Source organism: Cervus elaphus, chromosome 24 (genome assembly GCF_910594005.1).
Source record: "Cervus elaphus chromosome 24, mCerEla1.1, whole genome shotgun sequence".
Lineage (NCBI taxonomy): Eukaryota > Metazoa > Chordata > Mammalia > Artiodactyla > Cervidae > Cervus > Cervus elaphus.
Genome location: NC_057838.1, coordinates 20,502,753 through 20,520,382, shown reverse-complemented (window position 1 = coordinate 20,520,382; position 17,630 = coordinate 20,502,753). Strand labels below are relative to the sequence as shown.

At 36.4% G+C, this 17,630-nt stretch overlaps 1 protein-coding gene and 1 non-coding gene across 40 annotated transcripts in view; one reads left to right on the top strand and one right to left on the bottom strand.

The window, feature by feature from the left end:
* The window catches only part of CLASP2 (cytoplasmic linker associated protein 2), a 170,874-nt gene that overhangs the window by 75,894 nt on the left and 77,350 nt on the right, over positions 1 to 17,630 (top strand). For all 39 annotated transcript variants that reach the window (XM_043886914.1, XM_043886912.1, XM_043886905.1 and 36 more), the window contains 5 exons: positions 1,445 to 1,537; positions 4,754 to 4,899; positions 7,805 to 7,940; positions 14,270 to 14,340; positions 16,484 to 16,543. In XM_043886914.1, the coding sequence (XP_043742849.1) occupies positions 1,445 to 1,537; positions 4,754 to 4,899; positions 7,805 to 7,940; positions 14,270 to 14,340; positions 16,484 to 16,543 (506 nt within the window). The remainder of the gene's footprint in view (positions 1 to 1,444; positions 1,538 to 4,753; positions 4,900 to 7,804; positions 7,941 to 14,269; positions 14,341 to 16,483; positions 16,544 to 17,630) is intronic.
* On the bottom strand, positions 10,475 to 10,581 carry LOC122683400. Its single transcript, XR_006337737.1, has one exon. It is a non-coding gene; the product is annotated as a U6 spliceosomal RNA (small nuclear RNA).

The following is a 17,630-nucleotide window of genomic DNA, read 5'->3' as shown; positions in this document are numbered from 1 at the left end:
CTCAGTTCAGGTTTGGCTTTCCTCACTAGTTCACTTCCCTCTCATATGTACACTTTCATGACAGTGTGTAGTTCTCCTTGGTGGTACTTTCTGTTTGTAATTTCATATTTTATATCATTTGATTAATTCTTTTCTCTCTTGACTAGATTATATGCTGCAGAGGCAAAAACCATGCCTATTTTTTGCTAACCATAGTGTCCTTTATGCCTAGAATACTGCATCCTTGTTATGTGAACACTTGTTAAGTGAGTGAAAGGTGTTTGGTGGTTAGCTCCAGAGGGGAAAAAAGTGAGCATCTTTCTTGGCTGCTGTCCAGCATGGACAGGGGTGGACGAGGTATTAACCTAAAACAAATACGTATCAATATACGAATGCAGTTTAGTTCAGCTCAGTTCAGTCGCTCAGTCATGTCTGACTCTTTGCAACCCCGTGGACTGCAGCACGCCAGGCCTCCCTGTCCATCACCAACTCCTGGAGTTTATTCAAACTCATCACCAACTCCTGTCCATTGAGTCGGTGATGCCATCCAACCATCCTCTGTCATCTCATCCTCTGTCATCCCCTTCTCCTGCCTTCAGTCTTTCCCAGCATCAGAGTCATTTCCAGTGAGTCAGTTCTTCACATCTGGTGACCAAAGTTTTGGAGTTTCAGCTTTAGCATCAGTCCTTCCAATGAATATTCAGGACTGATTTCCTTTAGGATTGACTGGTTGCATCTCCTTGCAATCCAAGGGACTCTCAAGAGTCTTCTCCAACACCACAGTTCAAAAACATCAATTCTTTGGCGCTGAGCTTTCTTCATAGTCCAACTTTCACATCCATCCATGACTACTGGAAAAACCATAGCCTTGACTAGACGGACCTTTGTTGGCAAAGTAATGTCTCTGTTTTTTAGTATGCTGTCTAGGTTGGTCATAGCTTTTCTTCCAAGGAGCAAGCCTCTTTTAGTTTCATGGCTGCAGTCACCATCTGCAGTGATTTTGGAGCCCCCAAAAATAAAGTCTGTCATTGTTTCCCCATCTATTTGCCATGAAGTGATGGGACTGGATGCCATGATCTTAGTTTTCTGAATGTTGAGCTTTAAACAAACTTTTTCACTCTCTATGAATGTAATAGATTTTTTATATACCTGAAGTCATTTTGAGGAATCATCCCTATTTTTCCTAACCTGTAGGATATTTGTATTTTGTTTTTAAATGACAAAGCATTTTAAGAGTATATTTGAAGTTACTTATGAATGGAGAAAATACCCTTACCTACGTAACTGGTAAGGAAGACAAAGCATTTTATTTTATTATTGTTTGTAATGTATTTCCATTCTTCATTTAAAAAATGGTGCTAAAAAGGGAAAAATATTGTTACTTAAATGATTGTTTTAAACATCAGGGCATCATTTTGTTGTGGCAAGAAATATTAATGTTATCATTTTGCATCTTTTCTTGAAGATCTATTCTAGTCGAGAACTTGAAGAAACATTAAATAAAATCAGGGAAATTTTGTCAGATGACAAACACGACTGGGATCAGCGTGCCAATGCAGTAAGTGTTCTAGTTTTTATTTTCTTCCTCTCTGTTTTTTTCCCCCCAGTGTTCTTTTTCAAAAACTTGGAAATTTAGTAGTAGTACTATCTGGTATTTCTTTTGAAATAGAGTCTGATAAGTAGTATTTCAGTCTGGAAAACAAATTGAGATAATAGGCCTTTTGCAGGGTGCATTTTTTTCTGTTTTGCTGTTCAGGAAGAGTCTATCTCATCCATTTGTTAGTGTCTCCACCTGTGTTGTGCTTCACTGATGCCCCAGTGCCCTGGCTTTCCTTTGGGTTACATAGCTGTGGGGTAGAGGGAACCCTTGGGCACTGTTGGTAGGAATCTAAATTGGTAGGAATGGCATTAAATCTGTAGATTGCTTTTGTAGTATGGCCATTTAACAATATTCATTCTTCCAGTCCAAGAGCATGGGATAGCTTTTCATTTCTTTGATTCATCTATGGTTTCCTTTATCCGTGTGTTATGGTTCTCAGTGAATGTCTTTTACCTCCTTGGTCAGGTTTATTCCTAGGTGTGTGTGTATGTAATATATATATATATGTAATGAAAGTGTTAGTCCCTCAGTTGTATCCAGTTCTTTGTGACCTCATGGACTTTAGCCTGCCAGGCTCTTCTGTCCATGGCATTCTTCTGGCAAGAGTACTGGAGTGGGTTGCCATTTCCTTCTCCAGGGGATCTTCCCAACCCAGTGATCAAACATAGGCAGATCCTTTCCTGTCTGAGCCACCATGGATGCAATTTTTAAAGTCTTTTTTTTAACTTTCTGATATTTCATTGTTAGTATAAAGAAATGCAGCAGGTTTCTGTATGTTAATCTTGCATCCTGCTGCTTTGCTGAATACATTTAGTAGTTCTAATTGGTTTAGTGTGGTGTCTCTAGGGTTTTCGATAAATCATGTTACCTGCATGTGATGGCAGTTTTACCTCTTCCTTTCCAATTTGGATACCTGTTATTTCTTTTTCTTGCCTGATTCATGTTACTAAGAGTGCTAATAAATACTGTATTGAACAGAAGTGGTAGAGTGGGCATCCTTGTCTTGTTTCAGATTTTAATGGCAATGTTTTCTGCTTTTTACCATTGAGTGTTCGGTTTGGATTTGTCATAAACCATTGGCTATGAGTTTGTCATAAATAGCTTTTATTGAGATGTGTTGAGATATGTTTCTTTTATACCCACTTTGGTAAGAGTTTTTATCATAAATGGTTGTTGAATTTTATCAGATGTTTTTTCTGCATCTGTTGAGATGATCATGTGGCTTCTTTTATTGATGTGCTATGTCACATTGTTTGACTTGCATATGGTGAACCATCCTTGTGACCCTGGGATGAATCCAGTTTGATCAAGGTGTATGATCCTTTTTATATGTAATTGGATTCAGTTTGCTAATATTTTGTTGAGGATTTTTTCATTTGTATTCATCAAAGATATTGGCCTGTAATTTTCTTTTTTGGTAGCGTCTTTGGTTTTGGTGTTAGGGTGATGGTGGCTTCATAGAATTACTTTGGGAGGGTTCCCTCTACTTTAGTCTTTTGGATGAATTTTTCTTTTTGTTTTATTTATTTATTTGACTGCACCAAGTCTTAGTTGTGGCATGGGGAATCTTTTAGTTGTGGCATGTGGGACCTAGTTGCCTGACCAGGGATTGAACTCTGGCCCCCTGCATTGGGAGTGCAGCATCTTAGCCATTCCACTAGCTAAGTCACTCTTTTTGGAAGAGTTTGAGAAGGCATGGTATAAGTTCTTTTTTGTATGTTTGGTAGAAATCCTCAATGAAATCATCTTGTCATGGACTTCCGTTTGCAGGGAACTTTTTTTTATTGCAGATTCTGTAAATTTTTCATGATCAGTGATCAGATTGTTCAGATTGCCTGTTAATTATTCATTCAGTTTTGGTGGGCTGTATGTTTCTAGAAAGTAAGATAGACTTGTTCTGTTTTGTGCTATATTAACAATATTGCAATAAACATCCTTGCATGTATTTATAACCATGGTGTTTTTATTTTTGTAAGTTAAATTTTTATAAATGAGGTTGACAGGTAAAGAATAGATAGAGTTTAATTTCAACAGACGTTGCCAAAATATTTTGAACAAAGATATTAGTCATTCATGATCTACTTAACAGTAAGAATATCTGTTTTCTGTCTGGCACTGGGTGTTATTGAGTCTTAACTTTTGCCGATCTGATGAAGGAAAATGGTGTGTCTTTGTTGTAATTTGCATTTGCTTATCACTAGGAAGGTTGAACACATGTCCTTGTATTTATTTTAGCAAATGTAATATTTGGTTGTCTTTTTTTTTTACTTTATTGCCATTCCTTGTGTATTGTACTGTTGTGTTGCAGATAATTTTTTCCTACCATATTGTGATTTTTTTAGTTACTCATTTAGATGCCTCCTGATTTCTGCTTACGATAGTTTCCCTTCCTTATATACACTTAAGGTTATATAATATTCTTTCAACTATTTTTTAATATCCACAATATTTTATTTTTATATTTTCCATCTTTAGTTCATCTTTTTTAACTTTTAAAGATATCTTTAAAAATTTAGAAGACCTCAGAAATTAATATGCTGCTGTTGCTAAGTCACTTCAGTCGTGTCTGACTCTCTGCCACCCCATAGACAGCAGCCCACCAGGCTCCCCTGTCCCTGGGATTCTCCAGGCAAGGATCCTGGAGTGGGTTGCCATTTCCTTCTCCAATTCATGAAAGTGAAAAGTGAAAGTGAAGTTGCTCAGTCGTTTCCGACTCTTAGCCCACCAGGCTCCTCCATCCATGGGATTTTCCAGGCAAGAGAATGGGAGTGGGTTGCCATTGCCTTCTCCAAAATTAATATGAGATTCTACATAATAACGGGTATTATTTAGGTAAACTTTAAACTTCTGTGTGTGAGCTCAGACGTGCACCTGAGTGTGTCTTGTCACAATTTTAAATAGACTCCCTTAAAACTTTAAGATTTATTTATATAGTCAAACATTATATATGTCTCTTATACATATAACTAAATCTGTAATGTTCTTTTCCAGAGAGCTGGTTTGTTTGTTTCTTCACATGTTTATTTATGTTTAATGCTGTTAAAATGTCTTAATATAGTTATAAAATCTAATGAAAACTTAAAAAATTTTGTTCAAATAATGTTTAGGCAGTTGTTTGTTTTTTTATACTGCTTTACTTTTTAATGTCAGTAATGAAAATTTTCTTTATTTCAGCTAAAGAAAATTCGATCATTGCTTGTTGCTGGAGCTGCACAATATGATTGCTTTTTCCAGCATTTACGCTTGTTGGATGGAGCACTTAAACTTTCAGCTAAGGATCTTAGATCCCAAGTGGTTAGAGAAGCTTGCATTACTGTAGCGTAAGTATATTCTTTTTGTGATAAGTATTTCTTATGAATTAATTTCGTGCTCACTGATGGAGTTGCTCATTCAGTAAAGCACTAGTAGGATAACCCCCCTAAAGCATGATCCAAAAATCATATGCACAGGGGTTAAATTTGTGCAATTTGAAAAAAAAAACCTTTATTAATAGTACTTTATACCAACTTTGCAGTGTGTGTATATGTCAGAAGTCTACTGGTAGGTTTTTGGTCACTAACTCTGTGAGTGTAACAAAAAAATGAATGGGTCCAAGAACTGGCTCTTATATAACGTTCTATTTGCTAATTTGTATATTAAGCTTTTTATTTCTGATATTTTAGCAATTGTCCTCGAATTGTAACATACATCATTAACTTATCAAAGTCTAAACCTATTCAGTATGTTTATATTTTTCTACAATTTAAGGATGGTAGAACACTTGAACTCCTTTTACGGCTGCTCCTGACCAAAAAAAAAATTTGTTGTATATATTGTTGTATAAGCCTTCCTTTGGAGAGAGGGAACACTTAGATACATACTATTAATATTTATAATCCAGATCATATTAGATGTCCTAGTCAGAGCAGAAAAAAATAAACTAAAAAACTCAGGAAATAAAAACTATGAGGATTGCAAGAAAAGGAACAAAACTGCCCTTATTAACAGATGATATAATTATTCATGCAGAAAAAGAAAAGAATTAATAAATGATTATAGTTAAGGGACTATATAGCATGGTTGCTAGATACAAGTTAATATACTAAAATAATTGATATCTTGATATCAAAATTCATAAAATTTTGATATCTTGATATCTCTTGATAGCAAAACAAAACAAAAATCTGCAAATTGTAACCTTGAAAAATACTCCATGATGAGAATTCTGCTTTTTGTCATGATGCAATAACTGGTATAGGATTAGCCCCCTTACAGAAAACTGGAGAAAGTGTATAACACAACTGTGTACAGATAATTACAGCAGACAGGCAGGACTGTAATTCTTGAAACAAATCAATTTAACAGTACCATCAGCACAGTTTTGACCTGGATGCATTTCTGAACCATGGAGGGGGAGGGAGAACCCAGGCAGAGCAAGACAGTCTCGCTGAGCTGAAGAAGAAACAAGAGAAGAGATGGGAGGTTCTGAAAGCTGAAGTGGCTAAACTTTTCAGTGCAGAATGCTGGGGAGAAGAGAGCTACACAGAAAAAGAGCTATAGAAGTCTGCATAGGGGATCCATGAGTCTAGTTGAATACTAATCTGTGCATGTGAAAGGTACAACTCCCTGGGGACAGGAAAGACCTGCTGCTGGAAGCCATGAGGTAAACAACTCCCAGAACTTGCATGGGCTGGGACAGGTTCAAGTTTTGAGGAGCCAGACTGGAGAGACCTTGTCAGACACCCAGGGCATGCATTTGAGACCCCAGAAAGGCTGTTGTGTAGGGATCGTACTGCTCAGGCTACTCTGGAAGCTGAGTACTCTCAGGCTACCCTCCCAATAAGCCTGGAAAGACCAGGCTACTTCCAAAGGACATCACCTGCTGACCAGAACAAAAGGCTCACACTTTAAAGGACGACAGCAACGTCAGGGCACAGGTAGCCTGCCCTGCGTCTCAGTTGAGTTTCACAAGGGAAAACTGAATGTATGACTGAACACTAGTAAGTAGGTCTGAGTACCGCTTTGAATCAGGAATCTGATATTTTGGAGCTAACTGTATTCTAAATAAGGTATAACTATATAGAAATTAGCCAGTTCTGCACCTTGTCAGAAATGTGAGTATTTACAGCATTCTTCCTAAGTGTTTTACCCAAAATCATACTAAACCATATTAAATTAATTAGGCTGAATTAGGTGTTTAACTGCAAATTTGGAAAGAGAAGACACATTTGTTCAGAGTCACCCAACTAACCAGTGCGTGTGTGCACGCTAAGTTACTTCAGTCCTATCTAACTCTGTGCAATCCTGTGGACTGTAGCCTGCCAGGCTCCTCTGTCTATGGGATTCTCCAGGCAAGAATACTAGAGTGGGTTGCTATGCCCTCCTCCAGAGGATTTTCCCGACCCAGGGATCAAACCCATGTCTCTTACGTCTCCTGCATTGGTAGGCAGGTTCTTCTCCACCAGTGCCACCTGGGAAGCTCCAGTCAATGTGTGTTAGCTGCTCAGTTGTGTCTAACCCTTTGCGACCCCCTGGACTGTAGCTCACCAGCTCCTCTATTTATGGAGTTTCCCCAGGCAAGAATACTGGAGTGGGTTGCCATTTCCTTCTTCAGAGGAACTTCCCAACCCAGGGACTGACCCTGGGTATCCTGCATTTGCAGGCAGATCCTTTACCATCTGAACCACCATTCTTTACCAGGGAAGCTGGTAACCAATGTATGGTAGAGTTCTGTTTTCAATCAAGAATTCTGAAATCCTACACCAAAGATGTGAGGAAGTATTTGTGACTGAAATAGTAGTGGTACCATTAATAGAAATAGCAGAGTACTGATTTGGGTAGAATTTTACTTGTTTGTACAATATGTTGAATATAAGATTGATACTGCGGCATCAGAATGAAAATATCTGATGGATAAAGACTAAACATCAGGACAGTCAGAGCTGAATGTTTTACCTGTCATGTTAATGCTTAAATTCTGAGATCAGATGGCTTCTCTATTGCAGAGAGATGCTTAAAATGCCAAAATTCAGCTTTGCACTAGACAGTAAAAGTTCAGGGAAAAGAAAGAAATATGTAATACCTGCACTTCCCTTTCTCTCTCTTGTTTTCCTGCCATGTTAGAACTGGTTAAAATAAAGATTTTAAGTTAATTCAGTAAAAGAATATTTTAAAATTATATGGTCCTACCTATATTTAATGTTAAACTATTTTTCTAAAACAGCATTTTTTTGTCTTCCTTTATAGCCATCTTTCGACAGTTTTGGGAAACAAGTTTGATCATGGCGCTGAAGCCATTGTACCTACACTTTTTAATCTCGTCCCCAATAGTGCAAAAGTCATGGCGACTTCTGGATGTGCAGCAATCAGATTCATAATTCGGGTAGGTTCTTTTCCTTTCTTTTTTTTTTTCCTGTCTTCCTCTGTGTGTCTGCCTGTTCATTTGTCTGTCTCTGTCTCTCTCTTTCAATGTACTTAAATAAATCATTGGAATTTTTTTAAACCCCAAGAAAAAAATTACTTTTGAATAATTTTTCTGATAATAAAAGTAATACACAGGTATTAATGAAATTTAAATAGTAAAGAGGATTACAAAGTAAAGATGCTTGTATACAGAATATAATAGGCACAATATGCATGTGCATGTGTGAGTATGTGTGTGAATCATGTTACAGGTAGTAACAGGCAGATGTTAAACAGTTAAAATGTTACAAGCAGTGGTAAAAGAGATGACAGCAGATTCTTAATATTTCTCATCATCCACCTCTTGAAGGTGCCAGAAGAAGAGTTAAAAACATAAAACTTCCCCACTTTAATTTTTAAATTTTGCTCTTCTACAACTCACCACTCTAGCCATTCAGTATGTACTTTTCCAAACCTCTATCTTGTGCCTATACAAACTATATTTACTACAGAATGTAAGTGTAGCATTTATATTTTATATATATGTAAAAATAATGTTTTTTTACTCTTGCTTTTTAAACTTCATGTACTCAGGCAGCTTCTCTTGTTTAATTCTTTTTAATGTCTAAGTCAGTTGTTAGTTAAAGGGCATAATATTAAGCTGTCCTCACCATTTTTCTCCATGAAGTTTATGAAATTCTTTTTCTCCATCCTTTACCAACACTTTGTATTATTAGTATCTTAAAGGTTTTAAAATTTAATAATTGAAATATTATTTCATATTACACTTTGCATTTCTTGGATTATTAAAAAACATTAGGTATTTTTTTCCTTTAATAGTTTTTCTTTTTTTTCCTTTAATAGTTTTTCTAAGGATTGCCAGTTTATAGTCTGCATTTTTTCCTCGCTTTTTTCCTAAGGCCTCCTTATCTATGGGTTCTGCATCTGTGGATTCAACCAACCTCAAATCAGAAATATTTTTGGGGGGGGGGGGAAGAATTCTAGTGTGTTTCTAGTAAGCAAAACTTACTTTGCCGTCTGCTGGAATCTGTTTCTATAACATTTATAGTAAGTACAACTGTGTGTGTATCATTTCCATTATATTAACTAATTAAGTAATCTAGAGATGACAAAATATACAGGAAAAAAAAGTGTAGGTTTTATGCAAATACTGTACCATTTTATGTAAGGGATTTGCATATCCTCGAATTTTGGTATCCTCAAAGGGTCCCAAAACCACTTCTGTGGACACTGAAGGACAACTGTATATTAATTTTATTTGTAAATATATTCTACCAGTTTGTCATTTCTTCATATATTGTTTAAGCTATCATTTGATATATATAGAAATTTGAAATTTTTCTGTTTTGAGACAATGCTATTTTTGTAGGTTTTGTTATAGTTAAAACAACCTTCCCCTTTTCTCAGTTATAAAAATAATCAGTTTTTAAACCTTTTATGATTTTGTTTCTTAGGTTCAGATCTAACTTAATTTTTTGTGTGTGTAAAATACGGGTATCTGACTTCGTTTTCCCCCAAATACAAAACCAGTTGACCCAGTGGTGTGTAGTAAATTATAGTTCAGTCGTTTCTTAAACTACCACTGTTTTCTTGTAGTAAATTTCTGTAAATAAACGGGTCTGTTTTTAAATGCCTTTTCCGTTTCCTTGGTCAATCTGCCCTCTCCTGTTACATGGTGCTTCTCTGATGCTGCTGTACCAGGCGTTTTCAGCAGTGAGATCTAGTGCCTGTGAAGAGATCTGTGAATCTGTCTCTGAAAATGTCCCTTTTCTTTCTGTTTTAATGTTTTTGTGAGCTTCACTAAACCTGGCACCTTCACAGCAGAGTGCAAAACTAGTGGAAATGATTGAAATCTTTTTTTTTTCCTCTGAGTTTAATAGGAGTGCTTTAAATATGACCTCTGGGATGAGTTTTTATTTTTTTTTTTTAATTTTTTTATTTTTTTTAATTTTTTTATTAGTTGGAGGCTAATTACTTCACAACATTTCAGTGGGTTTTGTCATACATTGATATGAATCAGCCATAGATTTACACTTATTCCCCATCCCGATCCCCCCTCCCACCTCCCTCTTCACCCGACTCCTCTGGGTCTTCCCAGTGCACCAGGCCCGAGCACTTGTCTCATGCATCCCACCTGGGCTGGTGATCTGTTTCACCATAGATAGTATACATGCTGTTCTTTTGAAACATCCCACCCTCACATTCTCCCACAGAGTTCAAAAGTCTGTTCTGTATTTCTGTGTCTCTTTTTCTGTTTTGCATATAGGGTTATCATTACCATCTTTCTAAATTCCATATATATGTGTTAGTATGCTGTAATGTTCTTTATCTTTCTGGCTTACTTCACTCTGTATAATGGGCTCCAGTTTCATCCATCTCATTAGGACTGATTCAAATGAATTCTTTTTGACAGCTGAGTAATATTCCATGGTGTATATGTACCACAGCTTCCTTACCCATTCATCTGCTGATGGGCATCTAGGTTGCTTCCATAAAAATATGGAACGCTTCACGAATTTGCGTGTCATCCTTGCGCAGGGGCCATGCTAATCTTCTCTGTATCGTTCCAATTTTAGTATATGTGCTGCCGAAGCGAGCACTGGGATGAGTTTTTAGATATTCTGGATTAGGTCTGAGAATTTCCTCCAATTTATATTTTGCCAAATTTTGGTCAGTAGTAGATGTGGAATCTTGTCAGCTATCCTTTTAGAAATAATTGTCTCTCTTCATTTATCCATTGTACATTCATGAAATGGATTCTGCTTGGCCATTTTACATTATGATACTGCTAGATGCAGTTGGCTAATACTTTAAGAAGCCTGTTTGACATGAGGATGTATACTGTTAATTTACAAAAAGTTTCTTCTACCATGGTTATATTACCATTTTGTATTATATTATTATGTGTTCTTTTTTTTTAAAAAAAAGAAAAGAAAATACTTGCTAGAGGTATTGTTAAGAGATTTTTTAATAAGCTTCAAATTTGTTACATTGGTACCAGTGGGGTTCTTTGATTTTTTTTTTCTAGTTGTTTAATTCCTATATTTGTGTTTCTTAATTCCTTTATTTGACTTGCTATGGCTTACTTCTTTTTTTCCCTAGATTTTTGTGGTATATTCTCAGTTTGTCATAGTTTTTATTGTTTAATAGCATAAGACTGTCTTATCATAATGTTTTGTTCTGAGTTTAGCATTAGCAGCATCCAGCAATTTAGATTTACCACACTCTATTTTATATTTCTCAGTCATTTGCAATTTCCATTTCAACTTTCTCATTGAATTACATAAGGGTACTGTTTGCATTTTCAGATGGTTCTTTTGTTCTTATCATTTTGTAATTTCATTACATTCCGATCAGAGAATTTGGTGGTATAATTTCTTCTTCATTGAATAACCTGAGTTGTGTTAGTATCCAAGTACATCATATATTTAGATAGGTAGTCTTTTAGTATTTGCAAAATATGGAATTCATTTATAGAGTGTTTTATTCATTGCTAAATCTAGTTTGTTCATAATATTCCAGTTCTTTATGGTCTCATTTTTTAAAAAAGTCTTATTTTCTTAGAAGTTTCTTGTTCTTTGACAGTGTCAAGAATAAATTCTCTTTTACTCCCCCAGCCTTTTAAAAAGTATATATTTTTTAAAAAATAAAAAGTACATATTTTTATCTTATTCATGTCATTTTTTCCCTTTTAACCACTAAATTAATTTCCAGCAACTAAAGTTGACTATGGTGAGGTTTTTTTTCTGCTTTTATTCCTGCCCAGTCTTTATTAGGACTCTTCCCATTAAAAATATTTGCTTGATCTTAGTGTGTTCTCAGTTTTCATAGATATTTATCTTTTCATATTTCTAAATGGCTTTGCTTTGCCATTATACAAGAATTCAAAAATTGGACTTCAGGTTCACATTTGTTTTCTCCCAGAATTATCTCCTTTTCACAAATAATTGTTTTCTTAACTCTTTTATTATTTTTATAGTGAGACGTTGTTTGATTCTTTTATTTAAAAACAGCACCACCACCGCCTTAGGGAAGCTTTGTAGAAGATTCTCTCTGTTAGGAGTTCCCCTCACAGCAGGTCTAGGAGTTGATCATCTTTCATTTGTGCTGTCTTTACACAGAGGAGCAAGATTTCTGACTGAAATGAAGTTTCTTCAAATTTATGTTAGTTTTTGTGTATCATTTATTTATTGCTTCTGTTTGTTTCCTGTCTTTCAGTTGTATATGTTCTCAGGAAAAATCCTTTAAATTCTACTTACACTTGACAGTACCCAATTTGCCATTTTTAGGTTTGTTTATACTTTATGTATTGTTTTCAAATTGCCCATTTTTCATGAGCTTGTCTCGTGTTATTGAGACAATAACATGTCCCATTGTCTCAGAAAATACAAATCAGGTTGTTGTTGTTTTACATTATTTCCTGTTTTCTATATTTTTGTTTGTTTCCCAGGGGACTGCTTCTAAGTTGTTCTGATTTAGTATTTGGTTGAATGCATCATCTGTAATTGTGAGGATCACTTATTTTCCTTTGGAATAGCTCCCCTGAATATGGTGTAGCAATAGGTTAGTCTCTAGCCCCATCTCTGCCACTGTGTTGTTTAAGAGTTAATCAGCAGCAGTAGGATTTTGAGATCATGAGAGAGAGGAGGAAGAAGGTAGGTGAGACCTGCTATGTGGTATGTTGTGGCTAGAAAGTCCCCTTGGGCTTTCTTTAACTCCTCAGTAATGTTTGGGGATGAGTTCTTCTGGATGCTCAAATAGAAATAAAGTACATGATAAATGTAATGCGCTCGAATCATTCCAAAACCATCACCCCCCCCCCCATTGCCCTCCCTCCCGCACCCCCCAACCTGTTCATGGGAAAATTGTTATCTACAAAACCAGTCCATGGTGCTAGGGGAGCAAGTCCACAGAGCCCTTCCATACTGGATATAGCAATTGGATAATACGCAGATCAGCACTGTGTTGCATTATCCTCATCTTGAACAACTTCAGGTCTGTGGGTGGCTTCCCTCTGTCAGAGGTGAAAAGTTTTCCCTCTGCATTGGTTGAGTTCTTTGTGGCCACTCACTTTTTCCTTCACTCGAAGACTTGTTTCCTCACAAGTGTGGAAGCACTGTGGGCTGACAGCCTTCAGCTACAGCCTCTTCAAGGCCTTCCTCAGCTTGCAGAGATCTGCCTTTCCTGAAGTCTTGCCCCTTTCTGGTTGTGGCCCATACCCAGTAAACTGATGGACATGGAAGAGTAGAGTTTTGGCCATCTTAGGCCATTTTGAGACTATCTTCCAGAGCGCCCCAGTGACTTTGGGTAAAGAGGTCCTTGGGCTGTATCACAGATTGATTTCTCCTTTGCCTATTCCTGCTTCCTTCTCACTTCCACCAGTGTTGATCCCCAAAGCACTGCTTAATATTAGAAAGGCTGAACTCCATCTCACAGCCTGCTTCCTAGGTAACCCGGCCTGTACTATCAGCTCAGAAGAATTTAAAGTGTCAAATATGTATCTTTAGGTTACTATTTTATGTTAATGTCCCTTGTGAACTTTTTAGTGTTTGCTTTACTAAAGAAGAGGTGGCTCAGGTGGTAAAGAATCTGCCCGTAATACAGAAGACCCTGGTTCGATCCCAGGGTCGGGAAGATCCCCTGGAGAAGGGAATGGCAACCCACTCCAGTATTTTTGCCTGGAGAATAATCCCAGTAACAGAGGAGCCTGGTGGGCTACAGTCCATGGGGTCACAGAGAGTCAGACACAACTGAGCGACTAACACACAAACACTCTCACTAAAGAAGAATGTAAGAATTACTAATAGAAATCAGAAAATTATATACTGAATTCTAGAGAGCTGTGGTTCAGCCAGGATGAAAGTTCAGTTAAAATCACCATTTCAAAGTGCATTCTTAATAATTATGCAGATTCACTCTGATGACCTGCTTTGATGACATAGCAGTTACTGTGCTCTCCCGCAGTAGCCGTGGTACATCAAAAAATAAGACCAGTATGTGTCTGGTTCCCCCCAGAGTACACTGTCCTAACAGTTCTCTGTAGTTATCAATTAACTTGTCCTTATTATTTAATGTTACACCCACATCTGCCCCTCTGAAATTGTATCGTTACTATTACTTTAATTTGGGAAAACCTTTTGACTGGTCTTAATTTCTTTCAAAATTTTATTTTATGGTTATTTTTGTTCTTTTCTAATATAGCTAAATACTTGAATGCAAAGCAAGTAGAGGAAGAGATTATGTAAGGTACATGGTATTTCTCAACCTCTTCTAAACTGTCTTTTTCAGCATACTCATGTACCCAGACTTATACCTTTAATAACAAGCAATTGCACATCGAAATCAGTTCCTGTAAGGAGGTAAGTTTTGAAAAAACTTAGTATAGCTTTATGTTGAATATTGCATTATGTCTGATTCTTAGTTGGGTACAAAATTTAGTTGTCATCAATTTCTTGCCTTCTAGAAACCTTATTAAAGTTTTTTATTTTATGTAAGGAAAAAAGGAACAAAGTGCTTATTATGACTATCCACATTTCTTGGCCTTTTCGTATTAAAGTGTGTCTGTGAAAGTCGCTCAGTCGTGTCTGACTCTTTGCGACCCAATGGACAATACAGTCCATGGAATTCTCCAGGCCAGAATACTGGAGTGGGTAGCTGTTCCCTTCGCCCAGGGACCTTCCGAACCCAGGAATCAAACCCAGATCTCCCACGTTTTGGTTTATTTGGGCCACTGTTTCTTTGGTTTTCGGAGAGTTTGGAGTCTAGAGTCAGTCCTCACCTAGAATCCTACAGCTTTGATTGACTCTCCTGCCCTGGGCAGTCATCTAATTGCCGCAAACCTCAGTGTCTATGATGATTGTGGGTCTAATGATGTGGACCCCATAGAGCTGTGAGGGTTAGATGAGAGGGACGCTAGAAGACAGGAACATAGTCTTTGGCACAGAGTATACAGCCATAATGTCAGCCTCAATATCTGTCTCATTATTTCTATAGTCTTTGATATCACTGACATCACCACTAGCACCATTAGTATTAAAGACAAAAAGCAAGATTTGTGTATTGGATATTTAAGGAAATTGTTAAAAAAAAAAAACAAAACAAAACTCTTTCCCCTTTTTTGTTTGATAAGTATGTTTATTTAAGTACTTTGAATGTTCGGAAAAATAAGACATCATTGTTACCTGTAAGTGATTTGGAATTTGGGGACAGTTGTTTAATTACCTCTCTCTTATATCAGGGTCAGCAAATAACAGTCCATTGGGCAGATCTGTCCAACAGTCTAGTTTTATACAGGCACAAGCTAAGACTGTATCTTAACATTTTTGAAAGGTGGTTTAAAAGGTGGGGGAAAAAATGAGATAGAGACTGTGTTGTTCTCAAAGCCTAAAATATTTGCTGCCTGAAATATTTACTCTCAGGCCCTTTACAGAAAAGATTTATCAGTCACTGTCTTACACTGAATAAACTGGTAATGGGAAAAATTAGGAATGTAACAGAGAAGAGGAAGTCAGGAAATGCATCATAGAATTATCCTGAAAATGGGGAGCATTTCAGTACCTGTAAGGGAGGTAAGTAGGGTATAGGCAGAGATGGAAAGCTATGCTGCAGGCTGCAGAGCCATTGAACAGGCCACTGAGGCCAGAAGATGTGATAAACGGGAGGTTTCAGTACGGGGAAGAAGGGAATAGGTAGAAGTCAGGGTATAGAGGGCTTTGAACAACTGAAAGAGAAATTCCGATATTGTTTCATAAGGAGTTTTTGGTGAGAAGTAATGTCATCCATCCTAGTTTCTATTCCAGCTGTGAACAGTGATTAAAAAAGGACAATGAGAAGCATTGGTTTAATTAAGTGGGACTTCTTACATCTCATGGAAGAGACGGTGCAAAACTGGAGCTCTATTTGTGATAATTGACTGAAGGAGGTTTTATTCAGTAAATTCAAGAGATTTCAGACAGAATTGAGACATGATTATTGGATGTGGATGAGGGAGGTGATGTCAACTGCTTCAAGCTGTGATCGCTAGAGTTAGAATGTTTGGGTTTAAGTCCCAGCTCTGTCACTGTGGGCAAATTAATTTAACCTCCGTGTTATTTCCTGAGCTGTACCAGATGGCCTCCACGAGTAGATTGCGAGGGTAAGGATTAATGTAGTGTTTGAGTTGACATCATGGCTTTCTTGGTCACCATTCTGTGTCTTCAGTTTCTAGTGCATAGTAGGTGTCTTTAAAAGATAAGTATCTTTTAAATTAAGTTAAATTTTATATCTGACAAACATTTTCAAGTTAAGATTAAGGTCTTTTTGAACTATTAAGCATAGGAATAGTTGGAGTCTTAAAAAAAGTTAAGTATTTGAGAGTAAAGATATCTAAAAATATGTCTTATACTTTAATTCAGAAGACAGAATGCAGTATTATAGAAGAAAGTATTAATTAACATTTAGTTGTAAAGTTATCTGAGTATTAATGTTGCAACATTTAGTTAATAGTTAATTTTTATTTTTCAGGCGTTCATTTGAATTTTTAGATTTATTGTTACAGGAGTGGCAGACTCACTCATTGGAAAGGTATGCATGGACTCTTCCGCTTCCACCACTTTCCCCTCCCCTTTGTCATCAGTTCTTTAGAAATTGATGATATTGGTTTTGCATTATTTCTCATTTTCCTTTATTTTTTTTTCTCACTTTCCTTTAAAAGTTATTTGTACTGATTTTCCTTTAAAGATGAGATGCTCCTCTTACTCATCGCATCTGTGATTTTCTTCTTTGTGGGGTGAATGAGGGTCTCTTAGGTAAATGGGCAAGGAATTCCAGGTTATATAAGAAATTCCATGTTAAATTGGGCAAGTATTTTAAAATGTATCTCTAGTCATATAAGATAGGTTTCCCAAGGTGCAATTAATCAAGTAATGAATGATTTAGGATAGAAGAAAGGCACTTCTTTTCAGAGCAAAGAGATAAAAAACGTGAGAGATTTGTTGGCAGATTTCTCCACACCAGCCGTCAGGTGTCATTGGGTATGTATATCCTGGGCAATGTTTAATGAAGCTCTGCAGTGAGAAAAAGGAAAATACGGGCAGCTAGTCAGTCACGGGCTATTTGTATGGCTGTATTTCTCATTTGTTTAACATATGAAGCTTGGGATATACATGTATTTATGTTGAATACATTGCTGGTTTTCCATTCTTATGGAAAGCATTAAATCTATTCACAACCCATTTTTAAAAAATAGAATATGTTGTTTACTGCAGGCATGATATAATTCCAAGTTTTCTTTAAGTTCTTTCATGGCAGCTGCTATCCAGTTTGGTTAGATTGTAACTGATTGTACTATTACCACATTTCTACACAGGTAGGTTAGTGAGGAACTGCACAAAAGATTTTCTTTAATTCATGAGAAATTTAAAATTTTAGTACTGTTTATCTGGACTCCATATAAAAATAATTATGTTCAGGTTTATAATGTTTGACTTGTCAGAAGGAAACCATACATGAGCAAAATATGTCAGGTGGATTATTAGGAAATCTTACTATCTTAGATTCATTATTATATACTAGTTACCTTTATTCTCTCCTTTGCCTATTTGTGATTGATGTGTAATATATAGTATATAGGCAGTATTGTTTGTGGTGAAATAGATAGTTTTATACATGA